Raw genomic sequence first — 19,735 nt, 5'->3', positions numbered from 1 at the left:
GTCCCTCCCGCTGGGTACGGGTCAGTCCCTCCCGCTGGGTACGGGTCAGTCCCTCCCGGTGGGTGCGGGTCAGTCCCTCCCGCTGGGTACGGGTCAGTCCCTCCCGCTGGGTACGGGTCAGTGTCTCCCGCTGGGTACGCGTCAGTCCCTCCCGCTGGGTACGGGTCAGTCCCTCCCGCTGGGTACGGGTCAGTGTCTCCCGCTGGGAACGGGTCAGTGTCTCCCGCTGGGTACGGGTCAGTCCCTCCCGCTGGGTGCGGGTCAGTCCCTCCCCCTGGGTACGGGTCAGTCCCTCCCGCTGGGTACGGGTCAGTCCCTCCTGCTGGGTACGGGTCAGTGTCTCCCGCTGGGTGCGGGTCAGTCGCTCCAGCTGGGTACGGGTCAGTGTCTCCCGCTGGGTACGGGTCAGTCCCTCCCGCTGGGTACGGGTCAGTCCCTCCCGCTGGGTACGGGTCAGTCCCTCCCGCTGGGTACGGGTCAGTGTCTCCCGCTGGGTACGGGTCAGTCCCTCCCGCTGGGTACGGGTCAGTGCCTCCCGCTGGGTACGGTTCAGTCCCTCCCGCTGGGTACGGGTCAGTCCCTCCCGCTGGGTACGGGTCAGTCCCTCCCGCTGGGTACGGGTCAGTCCCTCCCGCTGGGTACGGGTCAGTGTCTCCCGCTGGGTACAGGTCAGTCCCTCCCGCTGGGTACGGGTCAGTCCCTCCCACTGGGTACGGGTCAGTGTCTCCCGCTGGGTACGGGTCAGTGTCTCCCGCTGGGTACGGGTCAGTCCCTCCCGCTGGGTACGGGTCAGTCCCTCCCGCTGGGTACGGGTCAGTCCCTCCCGCTGGGTACGGGTCAGTCCCTCCCGCTGGGTACGGGTCAGTCCCTCCCGCTGGGTACGGGTCAGTCCCTCCCGCTGGGTTCGGGTCAGTGCCTCCCGCTGGGTACGGGTCCGTCCCTTCCGCTGGGTACGGGTCAGTGTCTCCCGCTGGGTACGGGTCAGTGTCTCCCGCTGGGTACGGGTCAGTCCCTCCCGCTGGGTACGGGTCAGTCCCTCTCGCTGGGTACGGGTCAGTCCCTCCCGCTGGGTACGGGTCAGTGTCTCCCGCTGGGTACGGGTCAGTGTCTCCCGCTGGGTACGGGTCAGTCACTCCCGCTGGGTACGGGTCAGTCCCTCCCGATGGGTACGGGTCAGTCCCTCCCGCTGGGTACGGGTCAGTCCCTCCCGCTGGGTACGGGTCAGTCACTCCCGCTGGGTACGAGTCAGTCCCTCCCGATGGGTACGGGTCAGTCCCTCCCGCTGGGTACGGGTCAGTCCCTCCCGCTGGGTACGGGTCAGTCCCTCCCGCTGGGTACGGGTCAGTCCCCCCGCTGGGTACGGGTCAGTGTCTCCCGCTGGGTACAGGTCAGTGTGTCCCGCTGGGTACGGGTCAGTCCCTCCCGCTGGGTACCGGTCAGTCCCTCCCGCTGGGTACGGGTCAGTGTCTCCCGCTGGGTACAGGTCAGTGTGTCCCGCTGGGTACGGGTCAGTCCCTCCCGCTGGGTACGGGTCAGTCCCTCCCGCTGGGTACGGGTCAGTCCCTCCCGCTGGGTACGGATCAGTGTCTCCCGCTGGGTACGGGTCAGTGTGTCCCGCTGGGTACGGGTCAGTCCCTCCCGCTGGGTACGGGTCAGTCCCTCGCGCTGGGTACCGGTCAGTCCCTCCCGCTGGGTACGGGTCAATGTCTCCCGCTGGGTACAGGTCAGTGTGTCCCGCTGGGTACGGGTCAGTGTGTCCCGCTGGGTACGGGTCAGTGTCTCCCGCTGGGTACGGGTCAGTCCCTCCCGCTGGGTACGGGTCAGTCCCTCCCGCTGGGTACGGGTCAGTCCCTCCCGCTGGGTACGGGTCAGTCCCTCCCGCTGCGTACGGGTCAGTCCCTCCCGCTGGTTACGGGTCAGTCCCTCTCGCTGGGTACGGGTCAGTCCCTCCCGCTGGGTGCGGGTCAGTCCCTCCCGCTGGGTACGGGTCAGGCCCTCCCGCTGGGTACGGGTCAGTGTCTCCCGCTGGGTACGGGTCAGTCCCTCCCGCTGGGTGCGGGTCAGTCCCTCCCGCTGGGTACGGGTCAGTGTCTCCCGCTGGGTACGGGTCGGTCCCTCCCGCTGGGTACGGGTCAGTCCCTCCCGCTGGGTACGGGTCAGTCCCTCCCGCTGGGTACGGGTCAGTCCGTCCAGCTGGGTACGGGTCAGTCCCTCCCGCTGGGTACGGGTCAGTGACACCCGCTGGGTACGGGTCAGTCCCTCCCGCTGGGTACTGGTCAGTCCCTCCCGCTGGGTACGGGTCAGTGTCTCCCGCTGGGTACGGGTCAGTCTCTCCCGCTGGGTACGGGTCAGTCCCTCCCGCTGGGTACGGGTCAGTCCCTCCCGCTGGGTACGGGTCAGTCCCTCCCGCTGGGTACGGGTCAGTCCCTCCCGCTGGGTACGGGTCAGTGTCTCGCGCCTGAACAGTGATCATGCTCTTTCATGGTCAGTCTGGGCAGCGGTCAGTCTGGGCAGTGGTCACTCTGGGCGGTGGTCACTCTGGGCGGTGGTCAGTCTGTGCGGCGGTCACTCTGGGCAGTGGTCAGTCTGGGCAGTGGTCAGTCTGGGCGGCGGTCACTCTGGGCGGTGGTCAGTCTGGGCGGTGGTCACTCTGGGCAGCGGTCACTCTGGGCAGCGGTCACTCTGGGCAGCGGTCACTCTGCGCAGCGGTCAGTCTGGGCAGAGGTCAGTCTGAGCAGAGGTCAATCTGGGCGGTGGTCACTCTGGGCGGTGGTCACTCTGGGCGGTGGTCACTCTGGGCAGCGGTCAGTCTGGGCAGAGAGCAGTCCGGGCAGTGGTCAGTCTGGACAGTGGTCACTCTGGACAGTGGTCAGTCTGGGTAGTGGTCACTCTGGGCAGCGGTCAGTCTGGGTTGCGGTCAGTCTGGGCAGAGGTCAGTCTGAGCAGAGGTCAGTCTGAGCAGTGGTCACTCTGGGCAGCGGTCAGTCTGGGCAGTGGTCACTCTGGGCAGCGGTGAGTCTGAGCAGTGGTCAGTCTGGGCAGCGGTCAGTCTGGACAGTGGACACTCTGGGCAGCGGTCACTCTGGGCAGTGGTCACTCTGGGCAGCGGTCACTCTGGGCGGTGGTCACTCTGGGCAGTGGTCACTCTGGGCAGTGGTCACTCTGGGCAGCAGTCACTCTGGGCAGTGGTCACTCTGGGCAGCGGTCAGTCTGAGCAGTGGTCAGTCTGGGCAGCAGTCAGTCTGGACAGTGGACACTCTGGGCAGCGGTCACTCTGGGCGGTGGGCACTCTGCGCAGTGGTCAGTCTGGGCAGAGAGCAGTCCGGGCAGTGGTCAGTCTGGACAGTGGTCACTCTGGACAGTGGTCAGTCTGGGTAGTGGTCACTCTGGGCAGCGGTCAGTCTGGGTAGCGGTCAGTCTGGGCAGAGGTCAGTCTGAGCAGAGGTCAGTCTGAGCAGTGGTCACTCTGGGCGGCGGTCACTCTGGGCAGCGGTCACTCTGGGCAGCGGTCAGTCTGGGCGGTGGTCACTCTGGGCGGCGGTCACTCTGGGCGGCGGTCACTCTGGGCAGCGGTCACTCTGGGCAGCGGTCACTCTGGGTGGCGGTCACTCTGGGCAGCGGTCAGTCTAGGCGGCGGTCACTCTGGGCGGCGGTCACTCTGGGCGGCGGTCACTCTGGGCAGCGGTCACTCTGGGCAGCGGTCACTCTGAGCGGCGGTCACTCTGGGCGGCGGTCACTCTGGGCGGCGGTCAGTCTGAGCAGCGGTCACTCTGGGCGGCGGTCACTCAGAGCGGCGGTCACTCAGAGCGGCGGTCACTCTGGGCGGCGGTCACTCTGGGCAGTGGTCACTCTGGGCGGCGGTCAGTCTGAGCAGCGGTCACTCTGGGCGGTGGTCACTCTGGGCGGTGGTCACTCTGGGCGGTGGTCACTCTGGGCAGTGGTCAGTCTGAGCAGCGGTCACTCTGGGTGGTGGTCAGTCTGGGTGGTGGTCACTCTGGGCAGCGGTCAGTCTGAGCAGTGGTCACTCTGGGCGGTGGTCACTCTGGGCAGCGGTCAGTCTGAGCAGTGGTCACTCTGGGCGGTGGTCACTCTGGGCAGCGGTCACTCTGGGCAGCGGTCACTCTGGGTGGTGGTCAGTCTGGGTGGTGGTCACTCTGGGCAGCGGTCAGTCTGAGTGGTGGTCACTCTGGGTGGTGGTCAGTCTGGGTGGTGGTCACTCTGGGCGGCGGTCAGTCTGAGCAGCGGTCAGTCTGAGCGGCGGTCACTCTGGGTGGTGGTCACTCTGGGCAGCGGTCAGTCTGAGCAGTGTTCACTCTGGGCGGTGGTCACTCTGGGCAGCGGTCAGTCTGAGTAGTGGTCACTCTGGGCGGTGGTCACTCTGGGCAGCGGTCACTCTGGGCAGCGGTCACTCTGGGCAGCGGTCACTCTGAGTGGTGGTCACTCTGGGTGGTGGTCACTCTGGGCGGTGGTCACTCTGGGCGGTGGTCACTCTGGGCAGCGGTCAGTCTGAGCAGTGGGCACTCTGGGCGGCGGTCACTCTGGGCGGTGGTCACTCTGGGCGGTGGTCACTCTGGGCAGAGAGCAGTCCGGGCAGTGGTCAGTCTGGACAGTGGTCACTCTGGACAGTGGTCAGTCTGGGTAGTGGTCACTCTGGGCAGCGGTCAGTCTGGGTAGCGGTCAGTCTGGGCAGAGGTCAGTCTGAGCAGAGGTCAGTCTGAGCAGTGGTCACTCTGGGCAGCGGTCAGTCTGGGCAGCGGTCACTCTGGGCAGCGGTCAGTCTGAGCAGTGGTCAGTCTGGGCAGCGGTCAGTCTGGACAGTGGACACTCTGGGCAGCGGTCAATCTGGGCGGTGGTCACTCTGGGCAGCGGTCACTCTGGGCGGTGGTCACTCTGGGCAGTGGTCACTCTGGGCAGTGGCCACTCTGGGCAGCGGTCACTCTGGGCAGTGGTCACTCTGGGCAGCGGTCAGTCTGAGCAGTGGTCAGTCTGGGCAGCGGTCAGTCTGGACAGTGGACACTCTGGGCAGCGGTCACTCTGGGCAGCGGTCACTCTGAGTGGTGGGCACTCTGGGCAGTGGTCAGTCTGGGCAGAGAGCAGTCCGGGCAGTGGTCAGTCTGGACAGTGGTCACTCTGGACAGTGGTCAGTCTGGGTAGTGGTCACTCTGGGCAGCGGTCAGTCTGGGTAGCGGTCAGTCTGGGCAGAGGTCAGTCTGAGCAGAGGTCAGTCTGAGCAGTGGTCACTCTGGGCGGCGGTCACTCTGGGCAGCGGTCACTCTGGGCGGCGGTCACTCTGGGCGGTGGTCACTCTGGGCGGCGGTCACTCTGGGCGGCGGTCACTCTGGGCAGCGGTCACTCTGGGCAGCGGTCACTCTGGGCAGCGGTCACTCTGGGCAGCGGTCACTCTGGGCGGCGGTCACTCTGGGCGGCGGTCAGTCTAGGCGGTGGTCACTCTGGGCGGCGGTCACTCTGGGCGGCGGTCACTCTGGGCAGCGGTCACTCTGGGCAGCGGACACTATGAGCGGCGGTCACTCTGGGCGGCGGTCACTCTGGGCGGCGGTCAGTCTGAGCAGCGGTCACACTGGGCAGCGGTCACTCTGGGCGGCGGTCACTCTGGGCAGCGGTCACTCTGGGCAGCGGTCACTCAGAGCGGCGGTCACTCAGAGCGGCGGTCACTCTGGGCGGCGGTCACTCTGGGCAGTGGTCACTCTGGGCGGCGGTCAGTCTGAGCAGCGGTCACTCTGGGCGGTGGTCACTCTGGGCGGTGGTCACTCTGGGCGGCGGTCACTCTGGGCGGTGGTCACTCTGGGCGGTGGTCACTCTGGGCAGCGGTCAGTCTGGGCAGCGGTCACTCTGGGCAGCGGTCACTCTGGGCAGCGGTCAGTCTGGGCGGTGGTCACTCTGGGCGGTGGTCACTCTGGGCGGTGGTCACTCTGGGCGGTGGTCACTCTGGGCAGCGGTCAGTCTGGGCAGCGGTCAGTCTGGGCAGCGGTCCGTCTGGGCAGCGGTCACTCTGGGCAGCGGTCACTCTGGGCAGCAGTCACTCTGAGCGGCGGCCACTCTGGGCAGCGGTCACTCTGGGTGGTGGTCACTCTGGGCGGTGGTCACTCTGGGCGGCGGTCAGTCTGAGCAGCGGTCAGTCTGAGCAGCGGTCACTCTGGGTGGTGGTCAGTCTGAGCAGTGGTCACTCTGGGCGGTGGTCACTCTGGGCAGCGGTCAGTCTGAGCAGTGGTCACTCTGGGCGGTGGTCACTCTGGGCAGCGGTCACTCTGGGCAGCAGTCACTCTGGGTGGTGGTCAGTCTGGGTGGTGGTCACTCTGGGCAGCGGTCAGTCTGAGCAGTGGTCACTCTGGGTGGTGGTCAGTCTGAGCAGTGGTCACTCTGGGCGGTGGTCACTCTGGGCAGCGGTCACTCTGGGCAGCAGTCACTCTGGGCGGTGGTCACTCTGGGCAGTGGTCACTCTGGGCAGTGGTCACTCTGGGTGGTGGTCACTCTGGGCAGCGGTCACTCTGGGCAGCGGTCAGTCTGGGCAGCGGTCACTCTGGGCAGCGGTCAGTCTGGGTGGTGGTCAGTCTGGGTGGTGGTCACTCTGGGCAGCGGTCAGTCTGGGCAGTGGTCACTCTGGGCAGCGGTCAGTCTGGGCAGTGGTCACTCTGGGCAGCAGTCACTCTGGGTGGTGGTCAGTCTGGGTGGTGGTCACTCTGGGCAGCGGTCAGTCTGGGCAGTGGTCACTCTGGGCAGTGGTCACTCTGGGTGGTGGTCACTCTGGGCAGCGGTCACTCTGGGCAGCGGTCAGTCTGGGCAGCGGTCACTCTGGGCAGCGGTCCCTCTGGGCAGCGGTCACTCTGGGTGGTGGTCACTCTGGGCAGCGGTCAGTCCACGCTGAGCTGTGAGTCCCACCCTGGAGGACGTACCTGACATTTGAAGGGTCTCTCGGTGGAATGGACCTGACGTACGTGGCTATTCAGGTGGTCTGGCCTAGAGCAGAGAGAAAGGGAGATCAGTCCGATCCCAACATCACCGTCCCTCACCTTCCACCTCCCTCCCCCACACTCCCTCACCCTCCCTGACACTCCCTCGCCCTCCCTGACGCTCCCTCACCCTCCCTGACACTCCCCCACCCTCCCTGACCCTCCCTCACCCTCCCTGACACTCCCTCACCCACCCTGACTCTCCCTCACCCTCCCTGACACTCCCCCACCCACCCTGACCCTCCCTGACTCTCCCTCACCCTCCCTGACACTCCCCCACCCTCCCTGACCCTCTCTGACCCTCCCTCACCCTCCCTGACACTCCCTCACCCACCCTGACACTCCCTCACCCTCCCTGACACTCCCTCACCCTCCCTGACACTCCCCCACCCTCCCTGACCCTCTCTGACCCTCCCTCACCCTCCCTGACACTCCCCCACCCTCCCTGACTCTCCCTCAGCCTCCCTGACTCTCCCTCACCCCCCTGACTCTCCCTCACCCTCCCTGACTCTCCCTCACCCCCCCTGACACTCCCTCACCCTCCCTGACTCTCCCTTACCCTCTCTGACACTCCCTCACCCTCTCTGACACTCCCTCACCCTCCCTGACTCTCCCTCACCCCCCTGACACTCCCTCACCCTCCCTGACTCTCCCTCACCCCCCCTGACACTCCCTCACCCTCCCTGACTCTCCCCCACCCTCCCTGACTCTCCCTCACCCTCCCTGACACTCCCTCACCCTCCCTGACACTCCCCCACCCTCCCTGACTCTCCCTCACCCTCCCTGACACTCCCTTACCCTCTCTGACACTCCCTCACCCTCTCTGACACTCCCTCACCCTCCCTGACTCTCCCTCACCCCCCCTGACTCTCCCCCACCCTCCCTGACTCTCCCTCACCCTCTCTGACACTCCCTCACCCTCCCTGACACTCCCTCACCCTCCCTGACACTCCCTTACCCTCTCTGACACTCCCTCACCCTCTCTGACACTCCCTCACCCTCCCTGACTCTCCCTCACCCCCCTGACACTCCCTCACCCTCCCTCACTCTCCCTCACCCCCCCTGACACTCCCTCACCCTCCCTGACTCTCCCCCACCCTCCCTGACTCTCCCTCACCCTCTCTGACACTCCCTCACCCTCCCTGACTCTCCCCCACCCTCCCTGACTCTCCCTCACCCTCTCTGACTCTCCCTCACCCCCCTGACACTCCCTCACCCTCCCTGACTCTCCCTCACCCCCCCTGACACTCCCTCACCCTCCCTGACTCTCCCCCACCCTCCCTGACACTCCCTCACCCTCCCTGACACTCCCTCACCCTCCCTGACACTCCCTCACCCTCCCTGACTCTCCCTCACCCCCCTGACACTCCCTCACCCTCCCTGACTCTCCCTCACCCCCCCTGACACTCCCTCACCCTCCCTGACTCTCCCCCACCCTCCCTGACTCTCCCTCACCCTCTCTGACACTCCCTCACCCTCCCTGACTCTCCCCCACCCTCCCTGACTCTCCCTCACCCTCTCTGACTCTCCCTCACCCCCCTGACACTCCCTCACCCTCCCTGACTCTCCCCCACCCTCCCTGACTCTCCCTCACCCTCCCTGACACTCCCTCACCCTCCCTGACTCTCCCTCACCCTCCCTGACACTCCCTTACCCTCTCTGACACTCCCCCACCCTCCCTGACTCTCCCTCACCCTCCCTGACACTCCCTTACCCTCTCTGACACTCCCTCACCCTCTCTGACACTCCCTCACCCTCCCTGACTCTCCCTCACCCCCCTGACACTCCCTCACCCTCCCTGACTCTCCCTCACCCCCCCTGACTCTCCCCCACCCTCCCTGACTCTCCCTCACCCTCTCTGACACTCCCTCACCCTCCCTGACACTCCCTCACCCTCCCTGACACTCCCTTACCCTCTCTGACACTCCCTCACCCTCTCTGACACTCCCTCACCCTCCCTGACTCTCCCTCACCCCCCTGACACTCCCTCACCCTCCCTGACTCTCCCTCACCCCCCCTGACACTCCCTCACCCTCCCTGACTCTCCCCCACCCTCCCTGACTCTCCCTCACCCTCTCTGACACTCCCTCACCCTCCCTGACTCTCCCCCACCCTCCCTGACTCTCCCTCACCCTCCCTGACTCTCCCTCACCCCCCTGACACTCCCTCACCCTCCCTGACTCTCCCTCACCCCCCCTGACACTCCCTCACCCTCCCTGACTCTCCCCCACCCTCCCTGACACTCCCTCACCCTCCCTGACACTCCCTCACCCTCCCTGACTCTCCCTCACCCTCCCTGACACTCCCTCACCCTCCCTGACTCTCCCTCACCCCCCCTGACACTCCCTCACCCTCTCTGACACTCCCTCACCCTCCCTGACTCTCCCTCACCCCCCCTGACTCTCCCCCACCCTCCCTGACTCTCCCTCACCCTCTCTGACACTCCCTCACCCTCCCTGACTCTCCCTCACCCCCCCTGACACTCCCTCACCCTCCCTGACTCTCCCCCACCCTCCCTGACTCTCCCTCACCCTCTCTGACACTCCCTCACCCTCCCTGACTCTCCCTCACCCCCCCTGACCCTCCCTCACCCCCCCTGACACTCCCTCACCCTCCCTGACCCTCCCTCACCCTCTCTGACACTCCCTCACCCTCCCTGACTCTCCCTCACCCTCCCTGACACTCCCTCACCCTCCCTGACACTCCCTCACCCCCCCTGACTCTCCCTCACCCTCCCTGACTCTCCCTCACCCCCCCTGACTCTCCCTCACCCTCCCTGACTCTCCCTCACCCTCCTGACACTCCCTCACCCTCCCTGACTCTCCCTCACCCTCCCTGACACTCCCTCACCCTCACTGATGCTCCCTCACCCTCCCTGACACTCCCTCACACTCCCTGACGCTCCCTCACCCTCCCTGACGCTCCCTCACCCTCCCTGAGCCTCCCTCACCCTCCCTGACTCTCCCTCACCCTCCCTGACTCTCCCTGACCCTCCCTCACCCTCCCTGACGCTCCCTCACCCTCACTGATGCTCCCTCACCCTCCCTGACTCTCCCTGACCCTCCCTCACCCTCCCTGACCCTCCCTCACCCTCCCTGAGCCTCCCTCACCCTCCCTGACTCTCCCTCACCCTCCCTGAGCCTCCCTCACCCTCCCTGAGGCTCCCTCACCCTCCCTGACCCTCCCTCACCCTCCCTGACGCTCCCCCACCCTCCCTGACTCTCCCTCACCCTCTCTGACACTCCCTCACCTTCCCCATCCCTCCCCCTCACCGTCCCCCTCCCTCACCCTCCCTGACGCTCCCCCACCCTCCCTGACCCTCCCTGACACTCCCTCACCCTCACTGATGCTCCCTCACCCTCCCTGACACTCCCTCACACTCCCTGACACTCCCTCACCCTCCCTGACGCTCCCTCACCCTCCCTGAGCCTCCCTCACCCTCCCTGACTCTCCCTGACCCTCCCTCACCCTCCCTGACGCTCCCTCACCCTCACTGATGCTCCCTCACCCTCCCTGACTCTCCCTGACCCTCCCTCACCCTCCCTGAGCCTCCCTCACCCTCCCTGACGCTCCCCCACCCTCCCTGACACTCCCTCACCCTCTCTGACACTCCCTCACCTTCCCCATCCCTCCCCCTCACCGTCCCCCTCCCTGACCCTCCCTGACACTCCCTCGCCCTCCCTGACCCTCCCTGACACTCCCTCGCCCTCCCTGACTCTCCCTGACACTCCCTCACCCTCCCTGACACTCCCTCACCCTCCCGGACACTCCCTCACCCTCCCTGACCCTCTCTGACTCTCCCTCAGCCTCCCCCACCCTCCTGGACACTCCCTCACCCTCACTCACCCTCTCTGACCCTCCCTCACCCTCCCTGACACTCCCACACCGTCCCGGACACTCCCTCACCCTCCCTAACCCTCACTGACGCTCCCTCACCCTCCCTGACCCTCTCTGACACTCCCTCACCGTCCCGGACACTCCCTCACCCTCCCTGACCCTCCCTGACACTCCCTCACCCTCCCTGACACTCCCTCACCCTCCCTGACTCTCCCTGACTCTCCCTCACCCTCCCTGACACTCCCTCACCCTCCCTGACTCTCCCTCACACTCCCTCACCCTCCCTGACACTCCCTCACCCTCCCTGACTCTCCCTGACTCTCCCTCACCCTCCCTGACACTCCCTCACCCTCCCTGACTCTCCCTCACCCCCCCTGACACTCCCTCACCCTCCCTGACACTCCCTCACCTTCCCCATCCCTCCCCCTCACCATCCCCCTCCATCACCCTCCCTGATACTCCCCCACCTTCCCCATCCCCCACCTTCCCCGTCCCTCACCCTCACCATCCCCCTCCATCACCCTCCCTGATACTCCCCCACCTTCCCCGTCCCCCACCTTCCCCGTCCCTCACCTATCCGGACACTCTGCGGCAAAGAGTCCCACAGATTCACCACCCTCTGGCTGAAGAAATTCCTCCTCATCTCTGTTTTAAAGGATCGTCCCTTCACTCTGAGATTGTGACCTCTGGTTCCAGTTTTTCCTACAAGTGGAAACATCCTCTCCACGTCCACTCTATCCAGGCCTCGCAGTATCCTGTAAGTTTCAATAAGATCCCCCTCATCCTTCTAAACTCCAACGAGTACAGACCCAGAGTCCTCAACCCTTCCTCGTATGACAAGTTCTTCATTCCAGGGATCATCCTTGTGAACCTCCTCTGGACCCTTTCCAAGGCCAGCACATCCTTCCTTAGATACGGGGCCCAAAACTGCTCACAATACTCCAAATGGGGTCTGACCAGAGCCTTATACAGCCTCAGAAGTACATCCCTGGTCTTGTATTCTAGCCCTCTTGACATGAATGCTAACATTGCATTTGCCTTCCTAACTGCCGACTGAACCTGCACGTTAACCTTAAGAGAACAAGGACTCCCAAGTCCCTTTGTGCTTGATTTCGTAAGCATTTCCCCAATTAGAAAATAGTCTGTGCCTAAATTCCTCTTTCCAAAGTGCATAACCGCACACCTTTCCACATTGTATTCCATCTGCCACTTCATTGCCCACTCTCCTAGCCTGTCCAAATCCTTCTGCAGCCCCCTGCTTCCTCAATACTACCTGTCCCTCTACAGATCTTTGTATCATCTGCAAACTTAGAAACAGAGCCTTCAGTTCCTTCTTCCAGATCATTAATGTATATTGTGAAAAGTTGTGGTCCCAGCACAGACCCCTGAGGCACACCACTGGTCTTCGGCTGCCTTCCTGAAAAAGACCCCTTTATCCCCACTCTCTGCCTTCTGCCAGTCAGCCAATCCTCTATCCATGCCAGGATCTTACCCTGAACACCATGGGCTCTTAACTTATTTAACAGTCTCCTATGTGACACCTTGTCAAAGGTCTTCTGGAAATCTAAATAAATCACGTCCACTGGTTCTCCTTTGTCTAACGTTCTTGTTACCATCTCAAAGAACTCCAACAGATTTGTCAGACACGACCTCCCCTTGACGAAGCCGTGCTGACTCAGTCCTATTTTACCATGCACTTCCAACTACTCCGCGATCTCATCTTTAATAACAGACTCTAAAATCTTACCAATGACCGAACTCAGGCTAACCGGCCTATAATTTCCCGTCTTCTGCCTCCCTCCCTTCTTAAACAGGGGTGTTACATTCGCCACCTTCCAGTCCTCTGGGACCCTTCCTGCCTCCAGTGATTCCCGAAAGATCATCACCAATGCCTCCACAATCTCCTCAGCTTTCATCCTCCGAACCCTGGGGTGTAGTCCATCCGGTCCAGGTGACTTATCCACCTTCAGACCTTTCAGTTTCCCCAGAACCTTCTCCTTAGTGATGGCCACTACCCTCACCTCTGTCCCCTTATTCTCCTGAAGTTCAGGTGTGCCACTGGGGTCTTTCCCCGTGAAGACTGATGCAAAGTAACTATTCAGTTCCTCTGCCATTTCTTTGTTCCCTATTATTACTTCTCCAGCCACATTTTCCAGTGGTCCAATGTCTATTGTCACGTGAGAGCACCTTTAAGAAATGGGGGTTTATCGAATAGCTGTACTGGATGTACCTTTAAGAAATCGGTGTTTATTAGAGAGCTGCAGTGATGTCAGAGTGTGGGTGGAGCTGGGCTGTCTGTCTGCTTTACTTTCGTTTTAGGCTGTTTGCTACAGGGTGTGGTTGGTTTCGTTTTGAGAGCTGGATAGCAGCACGCAAAGCCATGAGCTGTGTAAGGATCTCTCTCTGCAAACTATAGACTGTCTCCAGATCAAATGGGTGATTTCAAAGTGCTGACTGCTCTCAATCATGAATTTAAACCTGACCTCGGTGTTAAAAAGGGTCTTTTGTCTTCCGGGTGTTGTTAATGAATTTATTAAGGGTTATTTGTAGAGTACTGTATTCTTTGGGGATTTATTGGTGTTGATAGTTGTTAAGATATTTACTGTGGGTTTATAAAGTGTCAACTGGTTTAATAAATAAACATTGTTTTAATTTAATGTAAAGCACTGGTGCATCGCACCTGTAGAGTGGGCCGTGTGCTCCCCATACCACAATCTATTAAAAGTTGTTGGTCACGTGAACTCCGTGATACACTTTGGGGTTCTCTAAACCCTGGCCCATAACACTATTTTTGCCTCTCTCTTACCTTTTATATATTGAAAGTAACTCTTCCTATCTTCCTTTATATTACTAGCTAGCTTGCACTCGTATTTCATCTTCTCCCCACCTTACTGCTTTTTTAGTTGTCCTCTGCTCACTTTTAAATTATTCCCAATCCTCTGGTTTCCCACTAATCCTCGCCACTTTGTATGCTTTTTCTTAGCTTTTATGCCATCCTTGACTTCCCTCGTCAGCCATGGATACCTTGTCCTCCCCTTAGCATGTTTCCTCCTCCTTGGGATGAATTTCAGTTGTGCCTCCCGAATAACCCCCAAAAACTCCTGCCATTGCTGTTCCACTGTCTTCCCTGCGAGGCTCCTTCTCCAATCAACTCTGGCCAGCTCCTCATGGGTTTGTAGTTACCCTTATTTAATTGTGATACCGTTACATCTGACTCCAGCTTCTCCCTCTCAAACTGCAGGGTATATTCTATCATATTGTGGTCACTGCTCCCTAAGGGTTCCTTCACCTCAAGTTCCCGAATCAAGTCTGCCTCATTACACATCCCCAAATCCAGAATTGCCTGTTCCCTAGTCGACTCTGTCACAAGCTGCTCCAAAAAACCATCTCTTAGACATTCCACAAATTCCTTTTCTTGGGATCCACGACCACCCTGATTTTCCCAGTCCACCCTCATATTGAAGTCCCCCATGATTATTGTAATATTGCCTTTTTTACAGCCTTTTCTGTCTCCTGATTTATTTTCTGCCCCACATCCTGACTGCTGCTCGGGGGCCTGTACATAACTCCCATCAGGGCCTTTTTACCTTTGCGATTCCTCAACCCTACCCACAGAGATTCTCTGCTTCTGATCCTATATTGCTCCTTGCTATCGATTTAACTTCATTCCTTACTCACAATGCGACCCCGCCCCCTTTGCCCATCAGCCTGTCCTTTCGATAGGACACATATCCTTGGATATTTAGACCCCGGCCCTGATCCCCTTGCAGCCACGTCTCTGTCATGCCCACAACATCGTACCGGCCAATTTCAACGTGCGTAACAAGCTCATGCACCTTGTTCCGTGTACTGCGCGCATTTAGGTCCAACACCCTCAGTCCTGCATTGACCACCTCCCGTCTCACACTTGGCACCTTTATTGCTCTGCCCGAGGGTGATGTTCTTTTATTTTGGTTCTCTATTTCCCCTTCAGTTATTACACCTTCTAAGCTCACATTCTGGTTCCCACACCCCTGCCATATTCATTTAAATCCTCCCGACTGACACTAACAGACCTCCCAGCCAGGGATATCGGTGTCCCTCCAGTTTAGATGCAACCCGTCCTTCTTGTACAGGTCCCACCTGCCCCGGAAGAGATCCCAATGGTCCGGAAATCTGAAACCCTCCCTCCTACACCACCAGTTTAGCCACGTGTTTAGCTGCACTATCCTCCTATTCCTAGCCACACTGGCACGTGGCACAGGGCATAATCCTGAGATTACAACCCTAGAGGTCCTGCGTTTTAGCTTACAGCCTAACTCCCTGAACTCCTTCTGCAGGACCTCTTCACTCTTCCTGCCTATGTCGTTAGTACCTATGTGAACTACGACCTCTGGCTGTTCTCCGTCCCCCTTCAGGATGTCCTGTGTTCGTTCAGGCATCCTTGACCCTGGCACCAGGGAGGCAACACACCATCCTGGAGTCTCTTTCACGTCCGCAGAAACGCCTATATGTGCCCCTCACTATAGAGTCCACGATAACTATCGCTCTCCTGCATTTTGCCCTCCCCTGCTGAGCATCAGAGCCAGCCGTGGTACCACTGCTCTGGCTGCTGCTGATTTCGAATGATAGGCTAACATCCCCGACTGTATCCAAAGCGGTATACCTGTTAGAGAGGGGGACAGCCGCAGGGGATTCCTGCACTGACTGCCTGCCCTGTCTAGCGGTCACCCATCTACCTGCCTGCACCTTGGGTGTGACCACGTCTCTATAACTCCTATCTATGACGCTTTCTGCCACTTGCATGCTCCTAAGTGCATCCAACTGCTGCTCCAACCGAACCACGCAGTCTGTGAGGAGCTGCCATTGGTTACACTCGCTGCAGACATAGTCGACCGGAACGCTGGAAGCGTCACAGATCTCCCACATCTCACAGTTGGAGCACTGCACCCCGCTGAGTGACATTTTAAGCAGTAGTTAATTAATTTAAAATAAATACTTGAATTATTGTTAGATTGAGTTATAATTAACTATTTGGCCCTGACACTAGGCTAAATCTAATTCCTTCTTGAAATTACACAACGTTTTGGCCTCAACTACTTCCTGTGGCAGTGAATTCCACAGATTCACCGCTCTCTGGGCGAAGAAATTTCCCCTCACCTCAGTCCTAAAAGGTTGACCCCTGACCCTCAAACTGTGACCCCTAGTTCTGGACCCCCCCCACCATCGGGAACATTCTTTCTGAATCTACCCTGTCCAATCCTGTTAGAGTTTTGTGAGTTACTGTGAGATCCCCTCTCACTCTTCGAAACTCCAATCAATATAATCCGAACCCACTTAGTCTCTCCTCCTGTGACAGTCCCACCATCCCGGGAAGCAGCCGGGTAAACCTTCGCTGCTCTCCCTCCACAGCAAGAACATCCTTCCTCAGACACGGACACCAAAACTGCCCACAATACTCCCGGTGTGGCCTCACCAAGTCCCGGTACAATTGCAGTGAAACATCTCTATTCCGATACTCAAATCCTCTCGCTATGAAGCCAACACACCATTTGCCTTCTTTCCTGCCGGCTGTACCTGCCGCTCACTTTCAGCGACTGATTCACGAGGACACCAAGGTCTCGCTGAGAATCCGCCTCTCCCAATTTACACCCATTCAGATAATAACCTGCCGGCCTATTGCTGCTACCGAAGTGCAGAAGGAGACCATTCGGCCCATCAAATCTGCACCGTCGCTCCAAAAGGGTGCACCCTACCTTGCCCCCCACACACACACCCCTGGATAAACGGCAGGACCCTGGGAAGCACCGAGGGTCAGAGGGACCTTGGTCTGCATGTACACCCGTCCCTTAAGGTAGCAGAGCCGGTGGATACAGAGGTTAAGAGGTATACTTGCCTTTATTAGCCAAGGCTGAGAGTTTGAGAGCCGGGAGGTTATGCTGGAACTGTATAAATCGTTGGTTAGGCCACAGCGAGAGTATTGTGTGTAGTTCTGGAATCCACATTATAGGAGGGATGTGATAGCCACTGGAAAGGGGGCAGAGGGGATTCACCAGGATGCTGCCTGGGCTGGAGAGTGTTAGTTATGAAGAGAGATTGGACAGACTGGGGCTGTTTTCCTTGGAGCAGAGGAGACTGAGGGGGGACGAGACTGAGATGTATAAAATTATGAGGGACACGGATAGAGTCGACAGGAAGAAACGTTTCCCCTTGGCGGAGGGATCAGTGTCCAGGGGGCAGAGACTTAAGGTGAGGAGCAGGAGGTTTCGAGGGGATGTGAGGAAGTGGAGAGGGGGGAGGGAGTCTGGAACTCGCTGCCTGAAAGGGGGGTGGAGGCAGAGACCCTCAGGACATTTCAGAAGGATTTAGAGGTGCGCTTGCGATCCCAGGGCAGACACGGCTCTGGGCCCAGTGCTGGGAAACGGGATTGGAACAGACACAAGTGCTGGGAAACGGGATTGGAACAGACACAAGTGCTGGGAAACGGGACTGGAACAGACACAAGTGCTGGGAAACGGGATTGGAACAGAAACAAGTGCTGGGAAACGGGATTGGAACAGCCACAAGTGCTGGGAAACGGGATTGGAACAGACACAAGTGCTGGGAAACGGGATTGGAACAGACACAAGTGCTGGGAAACGGGACTGGAACAGACACAAGTGCTGGGAAACGGGATTGGAACAGAAACAAGTGCTGGGAAACGGGACTGGAACAGACACAAGTGCTGGGAAACGGGATTGGAACAGACACAAGTGCTGGGAAACGGGACTGGAACAGACACAAGTGCTGGGAAACGGGATTGGAACAGCCACAAGTGCTGGAAAACGGGACTGGAACAGACACAAGTGCTGGGAAACGGGATTGGAACAGACACAAGCGCTGGAAAACGGGATTGGAACAGACACAAGTGCTGGGAAACGGGATTGGAACAGACACAAGTGCTGGGAAACGGGATTGGAACAGACACAAGTGCTGGGAAACGGGATTGGAACAGAAACAAGTGCTGGGAAACGGGATTGGAACAGCCACAAGTGCTGGGAAACGGGATTGGAACAGACACAAGTGCTGGGAAACGGGATTGGAACAGACACAAGTCGTGGGAAACGGGATTGGAACAGACACAAGTGCTGGGAAACGGGATTGGAACAGACACAAGTGCTGGGAAACGGGATTGGAACAGACACAAGTGCTGGGAAATGGGATTGGAACAGACACAAGTGCTGGGAAACGGGATTGGAACAGACACAAGTGCTGAGAAACGGGATTGGAACAGACACAAGTGCTGGGAAACGGGATTGGAACAGACACAAGTGCTGGGAAACGAGACTGGAACAGACACAAGTGCTGGGAAACGGGATTGGAACAGACACAAGTGCTGGGAAACGGGACTGGAACAGACACAAGTGCTGGGAAACGGGACTGGAACAGACACAATTGCTGGGAAACGGGATTGGAACAGACACAAGTGCTGGGAAACGAGACTGGAACAGACACTAGTGCTGGGAAACGGGATTGGAACAGACACAAGTGCTGGGAAACGGGATTGGAACAGACACAAGTGCTGGGAAACGGGACTGGAACAGACACAAGTGCTGGGAAACGGGACTGGAACAGACACAAGTGCTGGGAAACGGGATTGGAACAGACACAAGTGCTGGGAAACGGGATTGGAACAGACACAAGTGCTGGGAAACGGGATTGGAACAGACACAAGTGCTGGGAAACGGGACTGGAACAGACACAAGTGCTGGGAAACGGGATTGGAACAGACACAAGTGCTGGGAAACGGGATTGGAACAGACACAAGTGCTGGGAAACGGGATTGGAACAGACACAAGTGCTGGGAAACGGGACTGGAACAGACACAAGTGCTGGGAAACGGGATTGGAACAGACACAAGTGCTGGGAAACGGGACTGGAACAGACACAAGTGCTGGGAAACGGGACTGGAACAGACACAAGTGCTGGGAAACGGGATTGGAACAGACACAAGTGCTGGGAAACGGGACTGGAACAGACACAAGTGCTGGGAAACGGGACTGGAACAGACACAAGTGCTGGGAAACGGGACTGGAACAGACACAAGTGCTGGGAAACGGGACTGGAACAGACACAAGTGCTGGGAAACGGGATTGGAACAGCCACAAGTGCTGGGAAACGGGATTGGAACAGACACAAGTGCTGGGAAACGGGATTGGAACAGACACAAGTGCTGGGAAATGGGATTGGAACAGATACAAGTGCTGGGAAACGGGATTGGAACAGACACAAGTGCTGGGAAACGGGATTGGAACAGCCACAAGTGCTGGGAAACGGGACTGGAACAGACACAAGTGCTGGGAAACGGGATTGGAACAGACACAAGTGCTGGGAAACGGGACTGGAACAGACACAAGTGCTGGAAAACGGGATGGGAACAGCCACAAGTGCTGGGAAACGGGACTGGAACAGACACAAGTGCTGGGAAACGGGATTGGAACAGACACAATTGCTGGGAAACGGGACTGGAACAGACACAAGTGCTGGGAAACGGGACTGGAACAGACACAAGTGCTGGGAAACGGGACTGGAACAGACACAAGTGCTGGGAAACGGGATTGGAACAGCCACAAGTGCTGGGAAACGGGATTGGAACAGACACAAGTGCTGGGAAACGGGATTGGAACAGACACAAGTGCTGGGAAACGGGATTGGAACAGATACAAGTGCTGGGAAACGGAATTGGAACAGAAACAAGTGCTGGGAAAAGGGATTGGAACAGACACAAGTGCTGGGAAACGGGACTGGAACAGACACAAGTGCTGGGAAACGGGATTGGAATGGACACAAGTGCTGGGAAACGGGACTGGAACAGACACAAGTGCCGGGAAACGGGACTGGAACAGACACAAGTGCTGGGAAACGGGACTGGAACAGACACAAGTGCTGGGAAACGGGATTGGAACAGCCAC

General features: G+C 59.5%; 1 protein-coding gene across 1 annotated transcript in view; it reads right to left on the bottom strand.

Moving 5' to 3' along the window:
* Window positions 1-19,735, bottom strand: part of LOC140395999 (myc-associated zinc finger protein-like) — a 182,611-nt gene that overhangs the window by 150,581 nt on the left and 12,295 nt on the right. The window contains 1 exon segment of the mRNA XM_072484036.1: window positions 6,912-6,975. Within this exon segment, the coding sequence (XP_072340137.1) occupies window positions 6,912-6,975 (64 nt within the window).

This window comes from Scyliorhinus torazame, chromosome 19, assembly GCF_047496885.1.
Source record: "Scyliorhinus torazame isolate Kashiwa2021f chromosome 19, sScyTor2.1, whole genome shotgun sequence".
NCBI lineage: Eukaryota > Metazoa > Chordata > Chondrichthyes > Carcharhiniformes > Scyliorhinidae > Scyliorhinus > Scyliorhinus torazame.
The sequence above is the reverse complement of the archived record's forward strand: the minus strand, read 5'-3'. Positions and strand labels throughout refer to the sequence as shown.